Raw genomic sequence first — 25,254 nt, forward strand, 5'->3', positions numbered from 1 at the left:
TCCCCGGGGCTACCATCTGCTGCTGTCACCCTGGCGTCTTTGAACTGCACTGTAGCTGATTCACTCACCCCAACTTTATCTCCTTTGAAGTGCACTTCTGACTCTAAAGCAATAAAAATAAGTGAAAATACACACAAAAATAAGATTCTTTGCCCTGAAAGACTTGCCAATCATGCAAATTTCATTTGACCAGATTTTTTATTAGACCAATGTAACAAAGTTACGTGCACGATTTACATCTGATCAGGAAAATAACAATAAAAACAGGTAAGATCCTACAAGCTAGATACATTGACACCAAATGTGTCTTAAATCTTTAACTGGAACAATTTCTTATGAACCAAAAAATAAAATTACACTCAGGATTAAGCAGACCTCCAAAAGAACCCATGGACGTCACTGGAGCCCACTTTTCTTGAATGACTGCCCCTGCTCTGTGAACCATGCTAGGATGAGATGTAGCATGAAACCATCTCTGACCAGACAGCTATTCTTCCCAGCCATGGATTCGGTCACTGGGCACTGGGACCAGCATCTGATACGATTTGGCTGGGAGCTGAGGCTGGCCTGGGAGGATGAGCCGGCTGAAAAGACAGAGGCTGATCAGAGCTCTTGCCATCAGTGGAGTGAGCCAAAAGACATACAGATCTGACTCCTAAATCCTGGAATGCTTCAACTTCATTCAATTACAAGTTAAAGTTGTTTAAAAGAAAAAAACAAACAAAAGAAGGTAACTTGCCTTAGTGTGTTGTGGTCCAAGAAATTCAGGAAGTAACTCTCTGTCTTTCTGTCTTTTTTTTCTTTCCTTTAAAAAACTTTAAAAGCAAAATGACCTAATTACTGATCTAGAAAGCATAACATAAGGTTTATTGGCTTTGAATAAGAGCATGGTGTAAGTATAAAAAAGCGATAACATTAGCAAATAAAATTAAATGTATCTTCAGGTCTTGTTGTTATTTTTTTTTTAGTTTAACTACACATCAGGAGAACATTACCCTTCATGACCAAAAACAAACAAACAAACAAATAATATTATGTTAGCTTGTTGAAGGTCAGCGTATGACTCTAAAATATTCCTTAGGTCTAGTTGGTCTGGATTTTTATGAAGCATATCAAAACATTTATTGATCTCTCATACCCCAAAGCAAAACATCTGCATTCCTCTAATTTATTCAAGTGTTTTCTTTCATTCCACACCCGCAGGACCTTTCAGGATCTGTTTTCTTTTCCCTTTTCTGTTCTTTCGTGTTTCTGTCCACGGAAAATCCTGTGGATTAGTATTTGTAGTGATGTAAAATATTTAATCCTCAGTGACTCTCTAGCACTGTCTGGTGTTTTTGTTTGATTCATTGGTGCATTATAATTCACTACTATTATTTTTGAATGGTGTATAAGAAAACATTGTGGATAACAAATGATGTAGTCTCTGGTGAACTGTAGATATTATCAATGTTACCGAACATCCTGCGTGCACAGTTTTCCCAGGTCATTATGAGCTGTGTCAGAGTTTTCTTTCATGAAAAGCGCTCTGAAGAGACTTCGGGGGGCGCACAACAAAGCCAATGGGTGGACCCGAAGGAGAATTTCCAGCCCCGTGATTTGCTAATCGGGGGCTGGTTCACTTGTCATTTCCCTGTAATCCTTGCTCTGGTTTGTGGAGCTCGCCCAGCCCTCCTGTCCGTGGACGCACCAAGTGTACCGATTGCACTCTTTGCGTTTTGGATAAAGCCCGACTACCTTCACTGTGAAGGCTGGGCACGGTACAGGAGGATCAGGGCCTCGTTGTGGCTGAGAGAAGAGGCTTAAATTCGTCACATATGGCTTTTTTGTAGGACAGTATCTATCATTACTTGGGATTGTGGAAGGGGCGTTAGTAAAAATCACTTAAGTCGCCCAGAAGTTTTATACACTTGTGGGCGCGCGACCATGGAGATGCAAAGGTGGTCCACAAGGTGGAAAACGAAAAGGTGGCTTATGGATTCCACTGTAACCGGATTCATCACTATAACCTTGGTTCTACAGGCTGCTAATGTCAGAGCAGGTAAGATTACTAGGTCCCAAACGCCTCTAATAAACTTTGTATTGCCGAAAAGTCGACGGTGTACGGAACGCCGACTGGATGGCAAACCTAGGTAACTGATGATGGAGATTGGGGGGTGGGAGTGTAACATACTTACCTGGAGAAGGCAGCGTTACGCTCGCATCGCAATTAGACGTGTTTTCCCGTTTCACAAACAAACGAGTCACAATAAGGTGAGATTGCCCCATATTTAGAAGCCGATGAAAGCCGAACCAAAGGCACAGCAAAGGTGCGCCCTGTTACTGCCACTGTGAGGATAACCGTTAAAAACTTTGAGACAGGCGGCGCAGGTAGGAATCGATTGAAATGCGTGTATTTGTTGATCAAAATCCCGTTAATTAAAGCAAATTTTACCTCGTGCTACTTTTACGCATGAATGAAAAGCGTCTGCGGCAAATATGAAACACATGGCCTAATTAAATTCATCCTAAGCCGCTGGTATGCACTTATAAAGATCAGGAAACAGAGCATGTTACTTTTTCTCTCTCTTTTTCGTAAGATTCACTTGGGCAAAAAGAAACCTCTTTGTTTGGACTGTGGTCCCCTAGGTGGATTGGAACACGGTTAGCAGGGTGGGCTTTTCCAGCCAGATGGCACTGGGCATTTGTCGGACCCGGGACTTTGTTCACTTGTTTCTTACAACTGTTTAACTGCACCACTCATATCAGAATGCAGTTCTTTACTTCACGCCTGGCTGAAGATATATTCAGCAGTGGATTGGTGTTTAAATTTGGCCGTGATCTGATTGCCAGTATACAGTGGGTGAAATTCTAACGTGTGAACGTGTGGAAAGATATTTAATTGAAGGTTCTTGGGCACAAATATTTTGACGTGAAAGTTGTGGTTTGGGGAACAGCAGCAATCGTTTCATGAAATCCGCTTTCATGAAAGGTCTCAGTGGATCTGTCAGAGCAGAGTGCAAATCATCTGTCGGTGTGGGTGCTAAAAGTGGTCATGCAGGTTCACCCTATCTCCACACTGCCCTGGTCCACACCAAAGCCCAAAAACTGGCCTGTGCATCCCCCCTCCCCCTTGCCACCCACCAACTTTGCACTTAAAGGTTTGGTCAGCTGCAGGACAAGGCTGTGTTGTGTCCGTGGTGGGAATGCTTCCTCTCTAAGTATTGAGCAGTTATTTGATGATGGTCCTTGTTGAGCTTCCCTATGATTTAAGAGCCTTCAAAGAGCAGACCTGCTATGGGCCTAGCCTACCATTACAGCCACAAGTGACATGGTTCAGGATTACATGGGTCTCACATCTTGGCCGACAACTCTGCAAGGACTCCTTGTTTTTAAAAAGGCCGTTGGAGATAAACATGAACTTCATAGTGATATTTATCCAATACCTGCAGTTTGTCTAGTGGGTTTTCAGTGGTAGACTGAAAGGGTGTTCTGCAAAACAAGAAATAAATGCAGTTTAATTGTTTCACTTGATTTTGTGCAAATGCAGGGGTTCATGATTACGTTGTTGTGCATTTATCTACTTCACACAGCATTTTGGTATCATTTGTTGTGTTAAAATACTACAGAACCTGTTAAATTTGATGAAAATTACTGAATTTATGGTCTAAATTGAAAATGTACCGTTTAATAACTAAACAACTAGAGACATTTTTATACAATTTAAATATACTCCTGCAGACTCTGTGCTCTATGGTCCTAATTTCTTCGGCGCTCTTTATGGCAGTAGGAGCTGTTCCTGCAGGGTGCCCTCTCCATCTAGCAGTGTACAGACACGTTTTCTCAGCCCCTGGGGCGCAGGCTCAGATGTGCATTCCAGCAGACAAAGCTAGCATTTCCACAGTCTTCTCCTTAAAATGCCCAACTGTGAACAAGAGCTAATCAGCTCCTTGCTGGACCTTTGTCTGCTGAAGCTGTCACACATTTATAGTTATTGTCAGTTCATTTAGAGATTTAAACACAATGGGGCAAACAAACCCATATTTCCATATGGAGGCATACAGTAAAAAGAGATAATGTGAGGAAAAGTAAAGTGAAGGAAGAGGAGTGGGGGGGGAAATGATTTGAAAACTGGGTTGGTCTCGGTGAAGTTTCTTTGGTATGACAGCAGCATAAAGCCGTCTTGTTTTAGCCGGCAGCGTGGTGGAAGTTAAAGGAAGCAGAGAGGGAGAGTGGGGGAGAGGGGCTATATATATAGAAAGAGAGAGAGAGGGAGAGAGACACTCTGAAGATGTTATTAGAGTCTCAGGGAGCTGCAGGTGAAAAGGTCCTCTTCTATTTACCAGCCAATTTTACATTTCTTTACCTTAAAAGACAAAAATGCTGAAAATGAGAAAGTGAGTGTGGGATTTATTATAGGAGTGTTATGTACAGTTTAGTTAGAGATGAGAGTATTTGGCCTCAGATGTGAATGATGATATCTTTTGGAACATCCAGTTTACAATGATGTACACTTGTGAACATGACAAATAAATTAAATATGTCCATTTTGATGTCTTATGGCAACAAAGCTTTATATTGCTCCTCCCATTCTCCTCTTTCTCTATAGTTTGCATTATCATCCACGCAAGGAGTGATGAAGCAACAGAGTATTTAGCAGCTCAGGTACTGGTTCCTCCTCCACACTAAGGAAGGTCCATCCTGAGTTCTTCTCACAGCTATGTGGCCTATTTACTTAGCCTTGAGGGCAAACACACCAGCTCATCAGATGCACTCTTTTAAAATCTGTGCACACTCATTTGGCCACCTTGATGGATTGGCCAGTATTGACGTTTTCACAGCACCACTGTGTGAGGGTCGTAGCCTGGCCAAATTGGCACATCTGGAACATATGAGTCCTGGAGTCTGAACTGAAAGCAACTCTGCGGGAACTCACAATAAGCTCCTCAGTTCACTCTCCAAAATAAGTAGCTGCTTCATCCTCACAAGCTACAAAAATGACCATGTTGTCCTTAGTGAGGGTATTCCCACAGTCACGGCTGATACTGCTCTCAACTTCGCATTTATTTAAGATGTTTTTAGATACTTTGCCTTATCTTCCTTTGAGCGTTTTGTTGAAATGAGAGTGAGTTAATCAGCCAACACAGATTTTTCTTAGAGGGATCTATTAGCGGTTGGTGTTTGTGAACGGGCTTGTGACTTCTTCAGATTTCAAAGTTCAAAGTGCACCGAGTTTAAGGAGATCAGCTCTCTGCTTGCATTTTGACCTGTTGTGACTATCTAATGATCTTATACAAACCTTCTGTATGAGAGCTGCTAGTGGCACATTCAGTATTCAGTTGTAGATGTTAAGACAGGAGCTTGTTCCCAGAGCACATGCTTCTCTGAATGAATGAAACATGCTCTTTCTTTGCTTTTTCTTGCCATTGCTGGAATGTTAACCAGAGAGTGTTGAGATCAACATCAGTGACTTTTTTTTAACATCCTCTTGTGTCAAGAAGTTAGAGAAATACAAGAGTTATTTGATCTCAACATGCCAACCATAACAGCGGCTTGAGAGCGATCAGAAGAGGCTTACTGATGCTTTCAGGCACCTTGGCATACTTCCGCTCCAGAAAAACACATTAGTGTTATTACATCCAACAGTCTGCAGTTGTATCGCCTGATTTATTCAGATACCGCTGTCTGCTTCATGGAGTAAACTGAGCAACTGTCATTTGAGCATATTCAGGAGTTAAACTCATTTGTCTAAAAATAACACTTGTTGAATTTATCCATCAAATATTTCACATTTTTATCAGACCTTGGACAGGAAAAAAAATCTTCCAGCTGCTAATGGCCTATATGGCCAATGGTCAGTATATGTTGCAGTTGATGTTTTCCCAACCTAATGTTTTATGATGAGACAGTGGTCTGAATAGAAGGCATAATTACAATGCTTTCCCATGGGAGTCCATTTGCACCCACATAGGCTCCTTTATGTAAAGCACATCAGATTGAAGAGTCTTATCAAGGTAAACCTATCCAGGTGTTATAGAGCTCGAATTCTGTTGGTGCATTGTTCATTGGTATGCTTGGCTTAGACATTTCCTGTCAGATGAGATTGTAGAGCCTGGGCAAGGCCACATTTCCTAATTTAACTATTTATTGTAAGAAACTGAACTCCACATTTAACGAGCATAACACACATATTTTTGATAAAAAGCCATAATTTATAAAAAATTTATTTGACATTAGGTAGAAGTCCTGTTAGTGCCCTGCATTTATTTACAAGCACAATGACATGTTCATTTATATATTAAAAAAATGTTAAAAGCCCCCAACACTCATCATTGTTCCCTTAATATCTTTGGACTTTGTTGAGAATGCACCTTCACTTTAGCATACTATCTTGATGGACTGCGTTTTATGTTTCCAACCTGAATCGTTCATGAGGTGGTTATGAAAAGGAAGCGCACCTTCATGTTGCCCATAGAAATCGCTGCAATAACCTGATGTTTTCTTTGCCTTTTAAACAGCAGAGCCAGTGGATGTCCTAAAAGTATTAGCATTTGAAAATTACCCCAAAGGAGTGACAAAAACAGCAGGATTTTGCGCAAACCGAAGAGCATCGACGCAAGATACAGCTTACAGAGTTGCCAAGGAGGTCCAGATCAGTGCCCCCACCACACAGCTATTCCCTGGTAAGTACCTTTAACCTTAGACTGCTATGTGCAAACTGCTAGTGACTGCTTTTATCACGACATTAGGTGAGCACGAGAAAAACATATCATGCAGATTTGTGTAGATTTCCATGCGCCTTAATATTTTACCAAAATTAAAAGCGAGTAATGTCGCATCATTATAGTGTTATTATTATAGTAATTCACTGTGATAAAATGAGTATTTACTGAGAACGTACTAAAAAATATTTATTGGTAGTTATTTATTACTTTTGAAAAGAAAAGTGATGCTGGGCAAAATTAAATATTATTTATTAGATCATCTCAGTCACATTAACTTTTCTGTTTTGACCATGCAGGTGGTGTTTTTCCTGAGGATTTCTCCATCCTAGCCACAGTGCGTCCCAAATCTGGCATCCAGTCCTTCTTGCTGTCCATTTACAACGAGCAAGGAGTCCAGCAGCTGGGCGTGGAGGTTGGACGCTCACCTATCTTCCTGTATGAGGATCATAATGGCAAGCCAGTCCCAGAGGAATACCCCCTGTTTGATGGTCTTAACCTTGCTGACGGAAAGTACGTCAGATCTCGAACATTCACTCACGTAGTCACGTATTCGAACACATGCACAGGACCTCAGAGGGAATGGGTGTGGAGAGTGAAGGGTGTTAAAATGCAACATGGGGCAAAGGAAACATGCCAGTGCGTTGGCATTTTGCAGCACTGAATAGTTTTGAACAAAGTGATCCAGCATTTATTTATTGGTGCCAGTTTTGCTGGACTATGCGTTCCTATAATGCATTGAATATCATGCCATTTTAATCAGCCTAAAAATAGTTTAATGACCATGTAAAGCTAAATATTTTCTGATTCCCACTGACTTGTTCTTTTTAATAAAAGTGAGAAAACAACCCAGATCTTCTCCTTGTTGCGCTGCAGGTGCTCATCACCGGATTAGCCATCTCATCAGGGGTCTGTGGGCATAGAGACAGGTCAGAGACAGAGAGACACTGGATTATTGGGGCACAGCAGGACTGCTATGGACAACCTGACCTCATCTATGAACTCACTGCCTCTGTTATTTTAGAGACGGAGGCAAGGGGCAGTACCAGAAATGCAGGCCTCTTAACATTTAGCATAAACCTGATTATCTTCTCCCATGTTCAAAAATCCCAAAATGCTCAGTGGGAGTTTTTAGGTCACTGTCAAGAGTCCATGTGCAGGGACAGGCTGGGGATAAATAATCAGAAAGGATGCTGTGCTTTAAAGTTTCTTCCAGTGTTATTAAAGGATTTTGCACTTGCTGAACATGCTGAACTTTAGAAGGAAGTCAGAACCCGGTCACAATATTTTTGTGCTCTAAATTGGCTTAAGATGAGTTATAGTATATATGCTGTTATCATAATAGAAATAAGCTTGACAAATCCTTGAAAAGTCAGCAATAATGCTGCTTCGTGAGCATTTTTCAGCAAATGAAAGATACTCTGAGCCGGCTTTGTGCTAGTCTTGTAGGCGGTTTTGCCCATTATGTGCTACTTGCTTTGTTAGAGAGTGCACTGTTTTTTGTGGAGGACTTTCCAGCTCACTGTCTTGTTTAAAACTTCAGTGGCTATAGCTGCATGCATGGATGGATTCATTGCTACTAGCAAGCAGACACTCAGGCTGAATAGGGAGGTACAATGATCTGCTATTAATGTGGTAAAAAGGAGCATTCTTTTATTTAGAAAAAGGGGTAAGATATGATGCAACTTAGTTTTGCCATAATTACACTTTTTAAATATGATTTATATAATAATAGGCTATTTCAAATATAATCTTACCCCTCCGATCAATATGCACTTAAAGTCTGAGAAAACTGACTGAAGTCAACATTTGCTTTTCTGACACATAAGGTGACAAATAGTCCTTTGTGCCGTAGTGCTTATCCCAGAGAGTGTTGCACATTTATTTTTCTCCAAGCTCCATTTCCTGCCCTGGAATGTGTCTGTATGACTTAGCTGATATTCAAAGACACATTTTCACTTTTGGTAACACAATTAACCACGCAGATAAATGAATTATCAGAAACAGTTATATCTGTGATTAAAAAAAAGGTCTTTGATTGCTATCTTAAGTTAAGATGTTGTCAGGTCTCATCTTCCACCTGTGAACAATGTTTTGACTGTCTGTCTCCTGCTCTGGCAAGGCAAGCCTTCCTGGATCCTGACACACACTTTCCACAATGTTCACAACGTCTGTCATGCTAAGTAACCCAGAAGGAGGATTAAGTTTGGAGTTTAATGAGTGTAATCCCGTGTTAAACAGGGCCAAAGTGTGGGGGCAAGAATGTGGTCCAGTGCTGCCTGGTATGCAATAGTCCTCAAGTGCAGCGCAAATGGTGCAGAGGCAAGGAAGGTGTCAGACTCACGTGTGACCCCAGTTAACCCATTGCATCGATGGCGGTTGTCGATCAAAATATACCATAAACACTGCAGCATGTATTGTAATGAGTATTGAGACTGTATTTCTCCTTGAGATGTGTTGTGAAGCAGTCAAAGTTAAACATACTGTTAAAGTGCTGATGTTGTTTTAGATTATCATTAAATTAAATTAAATTAGATATCCTAATTTTTACTTGACACCTATAATAATATTTTTTAGCAGCTATCTGCTGTGTCAAGGCCTTTTTATTATGTGAGAATTCCCACAGCAACAACATGCAACAACATTTCAAAATGATTAAATAACAAACAGTTAACTTATTGAACTTTATAGATGTTTCCTTTTTTTTTCATTTATTGCTTTTCTCCTTGTGTGTGTCCTTGATTAGGTGGCATCGTGTAGCCATCAGTGTGGAGAAGAAAGTGGCCACTATCATTGTAGACTGTAAGAACAAGGTCACCAAAAACCTCCCCAGGAGTGACCATGCCTCCGTCAGCACCAATGGCATTACTGTGTTCGGCACCAGGATACTGGATCAGGAGGGTTTCCAGGTACGGTTGTCAACGTGGTGGATTGCATATGTACAGCGTTTGTGATTGAGTTGTCTAATCTGCATTTTGACACCTTTGCTTTGTATTTTGGCACATTGTTTAGGAACCATGCATCTGCCATCTGTGACTGAAAAAGTAGAAGTTTAATCCATTACTGTGTGTATTAAATGCATTTTTGCCTTGTTTAATTTGAAAGAGTATTTACTGTCTACCCAGTTTTGAAAGTGCGTTGTTTAGTAGGTTATAGTTTAAATCCCGCTGACACAGATCCTTGTGATCCTGACAACATGCCTATCAGATATGAGATATCTGAGACCGTTTGAGCTTTGTCGCTTCTCATTTTTAGTAAAGCTACTTTGTGGCAACTTTAACATTTGCTGTTTTATTTGATCTTCCCACAGAAGAATTTTCCGTAACTAAGCGATATTGAATATAAATCGAATACAAATCTGCTTTGTTCTGCTTCAAACTCCCAGGCTGTATGAGTAACTGTCTGGGAGTTCGGGTTTGTTACCATTTGTTCGTTCAGTGTGATGTTTGTTCTGCTTTGAGGCACAGGTCATCCAGAGGTTGATGGTGGCAGTGGGTCAGGCAGACGTAAATAATGACAAACAGAGGCTGAATTGTCATGATATTTATGGTGAAACATAAAGGTCACTGGGAGGCTGCATGGGAACTATTTTGGACTGAGGTTTGCCTAAGTGGTACAGACTAGATTTACTGCCTTCTTTTACTTTTATTTAAAAAACCTGGTCTTGCCCCCAACCATTGCAGGTGCATATTAAAGCATATATTTATGTGGATGATTCACTTATGTATTTTAATATATTCCACAAAGATGAGAAAAGATAAAACAAAGACATCAGTGTCTAATATATAAATCCAACATTAAAGACCTTTAAAAGCTCAAATCAGACACAAAGACATAGACAGCACAAACAGTCACACCACTTCATATTATGAGAACATGTTTGTTTATCCTGTTTACGTTTATAAAGCATTATTTTGCTTTTTATGTTGTATATCCTGATTATTTTTGTGAGAGCCCCTTAAAAAAGGATTGTTCATCTCAAGTGTCAATCTCATCTTTCTAAAAACATCTAAAAAATGTTTATCAGCTGACACAACCAGATTGTAGTTTATAATATATGATGGTCGACTTATTCCTATTTGTTGTACTATTTTTTAAACGTTTATAAGCAGATTTGCTTTCACATATCCTGTCAGTTTTGATTCGATTTATGGGGGGGCACTGAGGCTCATGTTTGTATCAAACAGTGTGTCTAGTCAGAGGCTGGCAGTGGAAGGGCTGAAAATATGAGCCATAAGTCACCTAACAGGATCTTCTCTGTGTAGTTTTTGGAACAGGTCTCCTGTCTGTTCTCTGTCCTTGCGCTCTTCAGATATCCTCAGTGCCCATTGCATGCTGGGATGTACAGTAGAGGGGAAGGAAATACCTGGACCTTTTGCATTCATGCCAATTTTTTTTATAATGAGAGATGATGTCAGACCTCCCCCTGATGTTTTGATCTTTTTTTTTTTTTTTTTTTTTTTGTAAAATTGGTCATTGCTCGAGTTTTATGAGATTTAATCTGGTAAAAATATAACTATGTATAAGAAAATTTTTAAAAAAAGTTTTGAAATATAAGAAATACAAAATTGTCAGTTTGTCCAAAAGTTTTATTTCTCTGTTAAATGAGTAGAGAATGATTTATAGGGTTAGATAGGGTTAGATAGCACACATTGCTGTTATGTGTTTCTTTACTCAAATTTTGGAATTTATTTTCCCAACTTCACCTGCATTTTTCATAAATGTCTATTCATGCAGTACCTGCCTCAGGTTTGAGGCGACCACCATGGCAAAGGGATCTGGCTTAGATGAATGGGAGTCTTTCATTGAGCCTTCAGGCCTTCTTAGTTCCTCATCTCCTCCCCTCCCTGCATACTCACCCGTGCTCACCACCCCCTCCTCCCACTGTATCCTCCCTAGGTTGAGGCCTCCCTACTGTGCTAAACGAGACTGTCTATTCATGCCTGGTGAAAACACACACACACACATACACACATATATATATATGTATAAATGCACAGATATATCACTTTGCCTTTTGAGTTCTTTTTCTTACTTGCGCATACTTACCTTTCTAGTGTTTACTAGGATTATAAATCACATATTGCTGTAACTGTTGTATGAGGCTGTCTAATTACAGCTGACTGTGGTTAGACTTAAAGGTATGTTGCCTTTGGCTACAGGATGTCAAAGGACACATGCTGATGATAAATTTGGCCAGTGATAACTTGCCTCTGTATTTAGAACTTGTAGTGGGATTTTAACTGAGAGAAAAAAACAAACAAATAGCTAACTGTCACAGAAAAAGGTGACATTGTTGCATGCTAATGGTTCAAAAAATAGATGTTATTTCAATATACCTCTCGATTCCAACAATTTTACTATCCGTGGCTGTAACCCTGGACCTCTTCCATGTTTATTTATATCCTAAGTTGCCTTGTGGTTAGGATGAGGTAGAATGTAAAAAAAAGATATATGGCAGAATTTGCCCTTTGCAGATCACAAATATGATTACTTTCCATGTCTATTTCTGTCACTTTGTGCTACATAAAGTATAAGACAGATGCAATTTTTCCAAAAAACAAACATAACTTTTTATTAGCGACTCCTTGACTTAACTAGTACATGTTAACAACGATTCGTGAAATAAACAAAGACATGTTTCAGAGAATAATGTAAGAACTGGTAAATTTATTTGAAAATTATAATAATGTTCTTCGTAACTGCTTTGACCCTGCTTATCCTGAGTAACTAAAATTAGCTTAGCTTTAATTTTAGTTACTTTTCCCTTGTTAGCTTCTTTAACAGATCCATTGGATGTGTGGGTGAGGGTGATTTAAGTGTCTGATTACATTTGTTATTGTATTTGTTTTTGTGACAACAAATGCGGTTTACCTTTGTGTCTGCACACACAGTGAAGAGCTTCCATGCTAACGACATGTTAGCATGTGGCTGTGAGTGCTGTGAGCATGCACACGTGTGGATGTTGTGCATGCCTGAAACAGACCGGCTTGAACAATTTGAAAATCAGTTGATTGTGGTCCCTGGCTGGTTGATCAGTGCATCTCCGTTTCTTAGTCTTGTATTTTGCTCTAACTTCTTTGGCAAAGCCCTTTGTGAAAGTGGATTTTTTTCAAAGGTATTACATAACTTGGGATGCTTCACAACTGTGGATAAAGCAGGTATAGAGTAGCAAACTGATTTCTACAAGGACTGACAAGTATCAGCTGTTGATCTTAGTCCCACTGCTCTTATTCATGCCCCCTCTTTTCTTATTGACCTCTAACAGTGCAGTCATTAATGTATAACCTCATGCGCTTGCTTCCATGCTGCACAGAGGTATTCTGTAGCCGGGGGGGCATATTTTGGAGTTCTGGCTTTACTCCAAGTTGCTTTGGCTTTTTTCACCCCTTTTCTTCTCAGCAGCCCACATTAGAAGACAGGCTTAGAACTGTGGTATAACTCTTCCCAGGTGTTTCCCAGTACAAAACATCTTTTACCATCCCAGCTGCTCTCTCTAAATCCCCGTCTGTCTCTGGAGCCCTCATGGTGTTACTTTCCAGATTTAATATTAGTTTCTCTCTTACTTTGTCTTGGTTTTGTGGTTTGGCTCTTGTTTGTAATGCAGGTCTGCAGCAGTCTTGTTATTTACTGGAAAGACATTTTAATGAACCGTTAAAGGAAGATGCTGTCTGTGGGATTTCGGTTTATACCTGAGAGATGAAAGAAGAACTTGGCAGGTATATTGATGATGAGATGATTCATATAGATTTGCTTCAACATTTATCATCCCAGCAGTCTCCAAGAATAAAATCTTAAATTTAATTTAAAATGTTTTTATCTATTAAAACTTTATTGGTGTTCTTGATTGTGAATGCCCGTCTTTGATCATTTTTTTTCTAATTACAACTATTGTTGAACATGTTGGCCGTGATGCAGTCAGAAGTTTACTAATTGTGCTGAGCTGGTTTTGAGTGAGAACACCATGTCTCCACAACCTATTTGTGTGCAGACGGGTGGTTCTCAGACGTGGACTAATTACAGCTGACTCAAAGCAGGGTTCAAGCATTCACTGTTGGTCTTATGGTGACACATGTGAGGTAATACATGTCAGCTTGATTCAGGGGAAAGCTTGATCTTACCTTTTTTTTTATTGAGTCCCCTCCCCCAAAACACTTGGACTGAGGCACACACAAATCTCTTTCCAGGCTTGATTTATAGCTGTCCAATGATGTAAAATTTTGATTTAATGAACAATATGGCAAATGTCTTCAACTGATAACACAAGTTAATTTTTTATTTGTAAATGTATACACAGACAGGTATGTTAAATCAAACTAAACAAAAAGACATCACCCTTAAGCTTTATAAATGTGTGTTCGGGCTCTGTGGCTGGCATTTTGTTGCTATTGTTTGTCTCCATTTGTGTCCTTAGAGGGAAGAGACTGGACCTTGGTACTGAGTGGTTACTAAAAGCTTAGTTGTGTGGTATCTTTCAGACATTGTGGGTACAGCTATTTAATTGTCCCACTGTGCGATCCAAGAGTGTGGCTACTAAAATGTAATATATGTAGTGTAATGACTTGGCATGAGCAGAAATGTTGTGACTGGCCTAATAAAACAGAACGTTTGAATTAGGCATGACAGATAAGATCAGATGTTTGGCAGTCTAAGGAATGGAGCAACTGCAGTCGCTAGAAGAACCAGAGACGGAGAAGATGCTTTCTATGGTACATCAGATAGACTTTTGTGTGCAGATGCAGTGTGTTTAACTTTAAACTGACAGTATGAGGTTTAATTGTTACAAATGCATTCCTACATTCAGAGACATAGGCAGGATTCTCTGGACTGCCAAAGTGATGCAGTCAAACATACATACTTATACACGGAGCAAGCCCTAACACATTGATGTTTATTCTGAGGTACATGTTAAGGATCCATAGATCTGTTTTTTTAACAAAAGGAGAGTTCATGCATGCACACACACAAACGTGCACACAGACACACAAACACATTCTCCTGCCAAGTTTCAGCTTGCTTGATTCCTCTTCTGTCTGACTTCCAATACTCTGTTCTACTCTTCAACCTATAGTGCCTCTGCTGAGACAGATATGTTGGGATTGTACCTGTGAGCTGCCCCAAATCCAACATCCCTCACCCAGCCATTGGTTCAGTGGTGGTGTAGCGTGTAGATGCACAAAGCCGGTCTGCAGAGACTCAGTTCGAGCAGTACTACACGCCAAAGAAAAAAACTGTTTGATTTGGCTATAAGACCAAGGGCTTGGCAGTGCTGGAGTGGTGTCAAGCGTTGCAGTATCCGGTCACACAGTAAACATTCATAAACCATGTCTGAAATCTACCCTTGTTTGTGTTTTAGGAACTCAAAACTGTGTGCAATACAAATTTTGCTTAATTGGTCGTCTTTATTTAGTGGTCAGCTGAGCTGTAACACAATTGCCTTTCGACACTTACTACAATCGACTTTATGGGTAAACATGTCGTCTTGTGGGTTTGCTAGGCAAATCAGAAAATACTGAGTTTGAGTCAGATAGCTGGCTGACTTGTGAACAAGGATTCGAGGGGAAACAAAGATGCTTGTATTTGCTTTTTACGTAGCCAACATTTTTGGCAAATATATTTTTTATTTTTTGAAGTGGCATAAAAAAGCTGTGTGCTGTGGCAGGATATGAAGTTAGAATTAAATGATCAAAACCATTCCCTGTGCACATGTGATAAGGCATATGTGGGATAAAAACAGAAATACTGCATTGCCAGGATTGTTTGCATTTCATTTTCTTATATATTCACTACAGTTGTTGTACTGAGTATGAAGTCTTTTATATTAATAGTAAAACACACGACTACACCAGGTGTTTCTTGTGTCTTGATGATACTCGTTTATTTATTTCTCCTGAGGTAAAACCCAGTGCTGATAACAATAATTTCCCAGTGTCTGAACTCAGTTTCCTCCCTGCGCCTTGTCGGTGTGGACTTTGTGGTCTGTGCTTCAAGCTGTTTAATCATACAAGACTCTACTCTGCCAGACTCTATAAGTATCTATAATTTAAGATTTTCATTTATTCCACTTTACACAGTGTGTGTGGATGTCGTGTGAGTCTGTGAGCAAGATGAGGCATGACCCTCATGCCAGTAGGCCTGGGTACAGCATTGCCTTGTCAGGGAGGTAGTGATCAGGTTTCATAATCCTTTAGGGAGTTGTCAGTACTCGTAATATTCAAGCAAATTAACATGCAACAAAATAAGGATTTCAGATGTTGACTGTATATTTTTAAAGCTGGCAAAGAAGTTCATGTGTGGTAGAAATTTGCTTATTTTTCTGTTTTCTGCAGGGGGACATCCAGCAGCTTCTGATTGTAGATGATCCCAAAGCAGCATATGACTACTGTGAACATTACAGCCCAGACTGTGACACTGCCCTCAGCGATTCTTTGCAGGCACAGGAGCCAGAAGAGGTCAGGCAACCACCAGGGAGGGTGGTGGAGATTCCACAAATCAACCATAATACTGAACATAAAAATAGGAATATAAGCTAAACTGTGACAGAGGAGGGGCTTAGATGTTTTAAAGCCTTAATTACCCTTCTTTTTATATTTTAATGTATTAAAATTAATTCGATATTGGGAAATACTCCCCAGGGTAAAGTGCAATGCTTTGACAAGTTCCTTAGGAAAGGCCACTGACTTGATCTTTCACTGTTTCACAAACCTAAAGGTTTATGATCCTGGAGAATCAGTTCATCAATTGCACTAGAGTGATGCATGCTGACAAACCGACAGACATGCAAAGCTGTTAGGATTTAATAATCATGACTAAAACTGCTAATACTACTGCAATGTTGTATTTTTGTTGCAGACTATACAAATAAGGAGTAAAAGAATACTGATTGGCTGATTTTCCATTTGTGTTCAGTACAATACAGATATATTTATCCAACACATCCATGAATTCTCGGTTATCTGGAGCTGTCCAAAACCTGCCCTTTATTTTTTCACATACTCAGAAAGATGCCATAAATTGCACTATTGATTATTCATTGGTGAATACACAGTCATGTCAGAAGCTGCTGTACATCTGGCCACATTTTAATCAGCGATGTCCTGGAAGGTGTATTTGTACCTTAAGGGCCAATATAAGTGTGATCTACCTATATTTGATCAATTAGTAACTGCTAAAAGAAATTCTACCTGCCTTAATATTTTAATCATTTAACCATGAAGGCATCATGTTGAGACTGCAAATTAAAGTTCAAAAGTCACCATCACTCTTTAATAAGGAACTGCTATATAATAGTTCCACTTTTATTTTTTTAATCAGACCAGGTATTCCAGCTGATCTTAGAAGTCCTGTCGTGTATAATTTACATGACTTCAGTGAGAAATTTCTATTACGATGTCCCTGAAATGCTGCTTGTAATTTAGTCTCTGTTGTTTTTCTTTGTTTTATGAGATTTGACACCATCCCCACCTGTTTGCTTGTAGGTCAAACCTGTATTGCTAGATTCAGTATTAGTTTCCTAAAATAAGACTACTATTTAATTTAGCAACATGTTGTTATTTGAAGAGACCATCATCAAAAAATATTAGCTATAAAATATACATATAATTTTCATGCATACACTATAATGGAATATAACATTGCATTACATTATGTGTCTTGTAGCAGTTCAAATAACGCTTAATGTAGTTGAACTGTCAACACCTTACCTCAAGCATATTTTCTAACTGATTGCTGTTTAAACACATCGCATGATGAAGCTGATTTATATTATGTGTGTCATCTTCTTGTTGAAAGAAGTTGAAAGAAGATGCGTCTTGCTATTGCTAACACGAAAACCTCTCTCCCTCCTCTGTCATGCTCTCCAGTACACTACTGATGATTTAGATTACACTTCATTTGATGAGTATTCAGAGGGAACAACAGAAACCAGTCCAACCTACGATGATTTTGAGCCGCAGGTAAATGGAAAAAGCGAAGGACAAGATGTTTTTGCGCTGTCTCATTTAGATTTTGGTTCTTTCGTGTATTGTCTCTGTGTCCCACTGTTATGTTTACATTCATGTCAAAGCTAAAAAGGTCGACTTGCCCTGCGACATTAAAATATTGAGATCATGCCCTTAGTGTGCAGTACTGCAGGTGTAAATTTGAATGTGGATGCAAACATACACAGTGTGCTAGTCCTGTCTTGTCTGTCTACAGCCTTCTCTTGGAATGCCATCTGCTTTAAGTGAATTTCCAGCATATCTTTGAAAGTACTGTATACACTGTGGAATATCAGCAACTCTGTACTCTTCTGTGGATTTCATATCTATGCATTTATTGATTTGTTTTTTGTGCGCTTGTGCCTGACTGTGTCCTAAAATCGTTCCTGTGTGTCACATGAACAGCTCAGTCCTTGATTGTTGTACAGCACCCTGTTCTACCCAACTGTCATGCAGTAGTATTAACATGATCAGGGCTCCAGTTGCAGCCCTTTTTAGTTGATCTGCATGAACAATATGTAAAGTGATACGTGCAGACCAAGTACTGTGTATCCAGCTGCTTCTGGAAACACTGGCAATTGTATTGAAAAAATACTGTACATCAATCAAGGAGTGTGGCTTCAAATCATTTCCATTTTCGGATGTTCCATGTTTGGTATTATTTATCACGTCACCTCTTCCAGAGAAAGAAACGTAGTCTGTCCTCGAAAAAGAAGATGACCAGAAAGCCCCCCAGTAAAACTAAGCCCAAGCCCTTAAAAGCTAAAAAGTATTCTACTAAGAAGAAACGTCAGATGCCTGGCTACCAGGCTACAGCACCGGAGCAACACCGAGGCGATATTAGGGTAAAAATTCATTTCGAGATTAGAGAACATCCCATCAAGATCTTCCCGCCCTGAATTCTGAAGGGAAAATCTGTGATGGCAGATTTCAGCCTCGCTAACCTTCTCAGTGTAGAGGTAGCAGCGACTTCAGTCACCTTGAGAAGACCTCAGCAAATAACCTGTAGTCTGAGCTTTTATGCTAACCTTTATTCTTCTTTGCTTTTTTCAACATGACTCAGATAAACAATTTAGAAGGAGATTACAATACAGACATTGACTACGGAACTGTAGATGGTACTCACACTCAGTCCCCCTTTGCCACGAGTGGACCCTATGAGGTAATTTTCAACTCACTTCTGTGTTAGTTATTTTGGGGAGTATGAGCCAGGATTTTACCCAAGGAAGTGCCTGGTATGATATGACAAAGACATGGAGATTCAAGTCAGTGAATCTCTGTCTTTTGACCTTTGAACTGATGGACAGAGGATAATTTTAAATGCTTAAAAACAAAAACACACACAAACATATATATACATATATATTAGTGCTGTCAGTGTTAATCTCATAAAAATTAGGTTAACGCTGTAACCGCATTAACGCGGCAAATCTCCATTAGTGCGGGGCTGCACGGCGTTTGCACAGCTTTGTTAGCTCGTATATATACATGTGTGTGTGTGTATATATATATATATATACATATGTGTGTGTGTGTGTGTGTTTGTATGGCAGAAGCTGTGTCATCCAAAAATACTGATTGGAGATTATCTGCTAAACAAAATACAAAATTTCCTGTTGTCCATCACAACATGAGCCTTGTGTTGGTCACTATTTGTTCTTATTACCTTGAAAAGAACTATGATCAAAAGGCTTAACTCTCACAGCCAGCTATGACTGTGCATTGTATACTGCAGTTTTTGACAAAGTTGATGTGATTATTCGAGCTATTTTGAATACCTAATTTGACTAAATGTCCACAGCAAGTGTAATTGCATCCACTTTGTCTTGCTCTAGAACTAAATCCACAGCGTTCACCACTGTGTTTGAAAAGCACTATTGTGCCAGGTGATTGTGGTTGTGGTGAAAATCGCTGTGGCTAAAACATTTTAATAGAAATTGATTTGCTAATTTTGATTTTATTTGCGTATCAGTTACTTCACTTCAAATAATTTGATGTTTTTGCAAGTTGCTGATGTCTTTAGTGACATCTGTTTGAGCCTTTCTTTGCTTTTTGCATCGGTATGCCATTTACAGAGCGGCTATACGATGAGAGAGAAAAGCAGGCTCGAATAACATCAAGCCTTTCTTTATATCTATGATTGCCAAACTGATAATGATTATGTTTTGTTATCATGGTAACACTTTATTTATTCCTTGAAATACATATATCACATTACTTGGCTGTAATGGAGTGATATATTGAAGAGTGAAAAGAGTGTAGTTGTTTTTCTCACATTAAAGATAATCTAAGATTGACAATATGGTATTCAAAATAAGTGAAGTGTTACCATTTCTTTTCTTTTCTGCATTTCCTGTTGAATGAACTTGCAATTTTCTTTAATAACATCTTAAAATGGATTATATTACCTCAGTCGCTTAACTAACATTGTCATTTCCTTGGTTGCTCACTATTACCCCCACCCCCTTGGCTTGGTTAACACATGAAAGGCTGTGGAGGAGGATGTTGTCGGTGCATATGTCACTGAGGCCACTCACGTTGCTCCAGAGCCCACCGTTGTTGCAGAAGCACAGGACACCTTGGATACTGGTGCGGACGCATATGACTTTAAGGAGTATGACCTAAACCAGTATGACTTGGGCGAGGTTGACAGCAGGTTGTATGATTATGGGGCGTATGATGAGTATGGCACAGCCTTGCCTAAACCTGAGGCGACCTACGATGATGAGGTGGGGCCTGGGGTTGCTGCTGAAACCGATGTTTCGGAGAGTACTGTAAGTATCACACCCGGACCTGGTGACTGATGGGTGTGCGCATGAACAGCATGCATTAGAGACTCTGTGTGTCGTGGTTTCACTTAGTCCTTCAGTGCACGTCTTCTTTGTTCGTTGCTTGGCATGGGAAATGCGTCATTGACATGTTAAGTGTGGAATCAGGTGATCTGCTGCTGTTTCAACAGTGTGTGTCTGGTGATTCAGCGGTCATGGGGACTATGCATGCATCTATTTCGCTATAGTTTTTGTTATTAAGGTGGATTTCTATTTAACATAGCACAGACACTTATTCCATACACATCTTTTAATCAGTGTGTGTTGACCCAGCCTACACCCACTGATACCAAACAAGGCCTATTGCACCTCCCTACCCACTCATCTTTCAGCAGCTGGCTGTGATCCCTCCCTCTGCTCCTCTCACTGTGGACTGCAATTAGCCTATAAATCGTAGGCAGCTGTCTGCATAGTGCACCCACACAGTTGTAAAGAACATGCAGACTTTACTAATCAACAGTTTGTCACAGCATGTTATTTAGTCAGTATAAAGACCATATAAATTAACATAACTCCTCATTTTGTGTCTATGTTGGAAAATTTGGCCCCAACTTTGTGCTAAATGTACACAACCAGACTCCATTAAGTGCATTATGTGTCTGTGCTCCTTTGGGCACGTTAGGATGAGGCCTTATATGCCTTTTTACTACCCATCTCACACACAGCTCACCCAGACTAGCACCTTCTAATCTCACCACACCTTCTCCACCTCCATAAGGAAGAACTTACTCATATTATACATTTGTTGTGTTCAGCTACTCATGTGTATTTGCTAAATTGCAATGTTTGAAAAATAATAGGAAATTAAAATATACTGAATTTACATAGATAACCGCTGGTATGTTATATTGGGTGATCATTTATTAACCACACTGCTCAGTGACGATGTAATGACAGCACGACTCCATTTCAAGCATGCAGAGGTCCGTTGTCGCTCATGAGGACTACCCTTCTTCTTTGTTAGTGTTTGTTAATGTCTCGCTTTGTATTATCCATGATTTACTTAGTCTAGTGCTGTTTGTACCTGTGGAGTATAACTGCTCCATGGTTTAGCTTGACATTTATAAAACTGCCACCACTTTTCTTGCTTTGTAACTGCAGGTCGCTGGTTCCGTAGCAGGCTTTGGCCAGAAGGGAGAGAAGGGCGAGCCGGCTGTGATTGAACCTGTAAGGTCCAAAAAGTCGATAATTGTCCAAACATTATGACTTGTTATCACTTTCCTGGTACACATATTTTTAGAAAAATGTTATTCTCAGAGCGAGCAGTCTCACTTTTATTAGAACTTTAAATCATATTAAACCCAAACGAAATAGAGTCAAACCCAAACCACCGTTTTATTTTATTTATATACTCTTTAAAGATCCCATTACAGTGCTATCTAAACATCTCCAGAACACAATTTTTTCATATTATTATCTAATCTGGAACTTATCTATGATACTGCTTTTGCATATCCCACTATTTGTGGTGATAAACACTTTGCTTGTATTTTAAGGGCATGTTAATCGAAGGACAACCAGGACCCTCCGGCCCAGCAGTGAGTATATTTGTTGGGGAAAAAAAGAGACCTAATTATGCGAAGTTATGAACTCTGCTAACTTTGTTTTGCTTATTCAGGGTCTTCCAGGACCCGCAGGCCTACAAGGACCCCCAGGCACCTCTGGAGATCCTGGTGACAGGGTAGGTTTATCATTTACGTCTCCAAGCTCATAGTTTTTTATGTGGATTTACTCTGAATTCTGAATTCAACTATGTTCTTTCCGGTTACACTCTTTCAGAAAATGAATGTCTGGACAGCTTAATAGGCACTCCAAATTAGTGAAATTATTTTGTTATAGGTTCATTTATTGGTGGACTTCATTTAAGCGTTGAAGAATAATGATCTGTGTCAGTGTTTTATATGTGAGGAAGGCTGTGTGAGGAATAGAAATTTTATAGCACGCTAATTGCATTGAAAACTGCATTGAGAATAACACTGAATGAACTGTGTGTAGCTCACCATTAATAGTTAATATGAATATCAAACACTAGTGGTCTTGGGGGCATTACTTGCGCTACACACAGTTCACTGAAATTAAACTTCTTGTTGTAAGAATGGTTATAAGCAGTCTCTGGGATAAAGATGCAAGTTTTAGCACATTCAAACTCTGACAGTCATTCATTTCTACAATAGTGCACTTGAAAGTGTATTAATAGATTATTGTCAGTAGACAGAAATAGTCTCGAGCTGTTATTTTCACTTCCTTGCTGCTCATCATTAGCATAAGCAGCAAAAGCCAAGGTGAGTGAGACTCTACCTGAGATGTAAAGTATTGTTATAAAAGTCTAAAATCCAACTGCTCCACAGTTCTGCAGCACACTCACACGTGTGCACAAATACGGCTAAAAAGAAAAGATGGAAAAAGGATGCTAGTTTTGGATTGCAGATGGTTGTGTTGCTTACCGATGGACACTCCTAGTATCTGTGCAATTAAGCATTTATGTTAATGATATGAATAGAAATAGCACAATATAAGATTAAAACTTAAACTAAAAAGGAGCAAAAAAAGTAATAAATCACCCGAGTAGAGATTCAGTAGTTTCGTGTGTCCAACATCAAACTAGTCTTTATATAGTGTAAAGTTGACATCTTCTTGTTGCCATCTATACACATAAACAGTGTCCCGAATGTAAATAGTATAGTTTTGATGCTGTCATGACACAGCCTGTCTACAGACATATGGACAAACAAACACCCAGCAAATTGTTGTGAATCCTGGTATAGCAGGTATCTTCGCGTCTGCCTTTTTGCCGTGATGACACACACACACACAGACACGTGATTACAGCCACACTAGCTACATCAGTGTGTCAGGTAAAAATTGTAATTTTGTAGCTCAGATAAAGATACTTATTATGTAGTTACAGATAGACAGAAAATGTAAAAAATGTCAAACAGGGCTGTAATCTGGGAAGAGGAAAAAAGGTACTCAGTGAGGGTCAGTGTACACCCATCTTTGACCAGAGCCTTAATCTGAACATGAACTATGCAGCTTAGTTAAAATCTATAGATTGACAGAGAGACATATAAACACCCAGCAAATTAGTAAAGGCAATCATTTTGTCCTCCCCGCGTTCACATTTTGTTTAAGTGTCACAAACACACACACATAATACATATTAAATACATAATCATGCTACACGATTCTCAACTAACCACAATTTAGTAACTCCTCGAGTTAAAAGTAACTTTTTGAAAAACTCTGTTATATTTAGAGCATCTTTTCAGTGGAATAAGTTGCCTTATGCAATTAGAGAATTGGCTTCTATTCATAATTTTAAAAATCACCTAAAAGCCTATTTGGGCAGTTTTTAATTTATTTGTAAATATTGTAAGAGGGTAATGTCACTTGTAATGGAAATTGTGTATTTTGTTTGAGTGTTTTTTTTTTATCATTTTTAATATTTACATGTTTACATTTTCAGAATTGTAAAACCTTATTGTGGATGTAAGAGCCAAATTATGTGGACATTTTGCATCCAACTCATTGTGTAACATTTTATTCGGTGGTATTTGATGGTTTGGGCCCCAGGAAGACTAGCAACCACTGTTGTGGAAGCTAATGGGGTTCCTTATAAATAAACAAAAAAAAATAAACATACACAGAGTCACAGGGTGCACTGATGAAAATCTCTTGGTTAGGTGTATTTTTCAGCAGTGCAGAGCATATAGATAATTATGTTTTTATATTTTGTATGAATTTGCTTTCCGCCCCCTCGTGTTTGATTCATTTTAGCGATCTGTACCATCATAAATTCTTGAAATTCAGCCAAAATATAAATGGTAGTACATACAAAGATTCAATTCAATTCAATTCAATTTTATTTCTATAGCGCCAAATCACAACAAAAGTCGCCTCAAGGCACTTTATATTGTACAGTAGATCGCACAATAATAGATACAGAGAAAAACCCAACAATCCTATGACCCCCCTATGAGCAAGCACTTTGGCGACAGTGGCGACAAAGATGTGACAAAGCCCACAGGAAACTGCCAGAGAGCTTTTGCCACAACTGATTTGCTAATGGTTAGATGTTATAAACATAACCAGCTATGGAAATGTATTTTTTACACTATTTTCACGTGCCATAATTGTTTTCAATGTTGATGCTATTAATAATTTTTTGCCACTTCTGTATCACAGGGTCCTCCTGGACGCCCTGGTCTGCCTGGTGCTGACGGTTTGCCGGGGCCCCCTGGTACCATGCTGATGCTTCCAGTAAGCGCTCATACAGCAGAACTACATTCCATCCAAACTTATCATATATCCATAACCAGGATCATTTTTAAGATATTGCGTAGTGATGACAGAGTGAGCTGAAGAAAACGCGCTGTCTGTGTGTGTCCAACAGTTCCGTTTCGGCGGGGATGGTGAGAAGGGTCCAGTGGTGTCGGCCCAAGAAGCCCAGGCGCAAGCAATCCTTTCACAGGCTAGAGTAAGTAGAAACAACATTTTAAAAGCCACAGGGAAACCAAAAGGCTGTGGACAAACCCCTACCCCCCTCTTGCTGGCTACATAGAGCTGTAGGGGGAAAGGAGGGGAAGGAAGACAGAGACAGCATTTTGGTGAGGAGGGGTTGCGCTGCATTTTGTTGTCCTTGTGGGGCTAAAAGGAGACATGCCGAGTGGGCTAAAGAGCAACAGCATGAAAAGGCCACTTTGAACAGGTGGACAGGCAGGAGAGACTGTTAAAAATACTTCAGGG

General features: G+C 39.5%; 1 protein-coding gene across 3 annotated transcripts in view; it reads left to right on the top strand.

Annotated features, from left to right (window-relative positions):
* Positions 1-1,640: 1,640 nt before the first annotated feature.
* Positions 1,641-25,254, top strand: part of col11a1a (collagen, type XI, alpha 1a) — a 68,483-nt gene continuing 44,869 nt past the window's right edge. Inside the window, exons 1-13 of one of the 3 annotated variants that reach the window (XM_085172894.1) lie at positions 1,642-2,041; positions 6,498-6,662; positions 7,001-7,214; positions 9,448-9,610; positions 16,031-16,153; positions 17,564-17,656; positions 18,744-18,842; positions 20,170-20,454; positions 21,610-21,675; positions 22,005-22,046; positions 22,127-22,189; positions 24,694-24,768; positions 24,902-24,985. In XM_085172894.1, the coding sequence (XP_085029020.1) occupies positions 1,927-2,041; positions 6,498-6,662; positions 7,001-7,214; positions 9,448-9,610; positions 16,031-16,153; positions 17,564-17,656; positions 18,744-18,842; positions 20,170-20,454; positions 21,610-21,675; positions 22,005-22,046; positions 22,127-22,189; positions 24,694-24,768; positions 24,902-24,985 (1,587 nt within the window). In that variant the 5' untranslated portion in view covers positions 1,642-1,926. Of the gene's footprint in view, positions 2,042-6,497; positions 6,663-7,000; positions 7,215-9,447; positions 9,611-16,030; positions 16,154-17,563; positions 17,657-18,743; positions 18,843-20,169; positions 20,455-21,609; positions 21,676-22,004; positions 22,047-22,126; positions 22,190-24,693; positions 24,769-24,901; positions 24,986-25,254 lie in introns of all 3 variants that reach the window. The other 2 variants (XM_085172895.1, XM_085172896.1) reach the window with 2 other exon arrangements.

Source organism: Neolamprologus multifasciatus, chromosome 9 (genome assembly GCF_963576455.1).
Source record: "Neolamprologus multifasciatus chromosome 9, fNeoMul1.2, whole genome shotgun sequence".
Lineage (NCBI taxonomy): Eukaryota > Metazoa > Chordata > Actinopteri > Cichliformes > Cichlidae > Neolamprologus > Neolamprologus multifasciatus.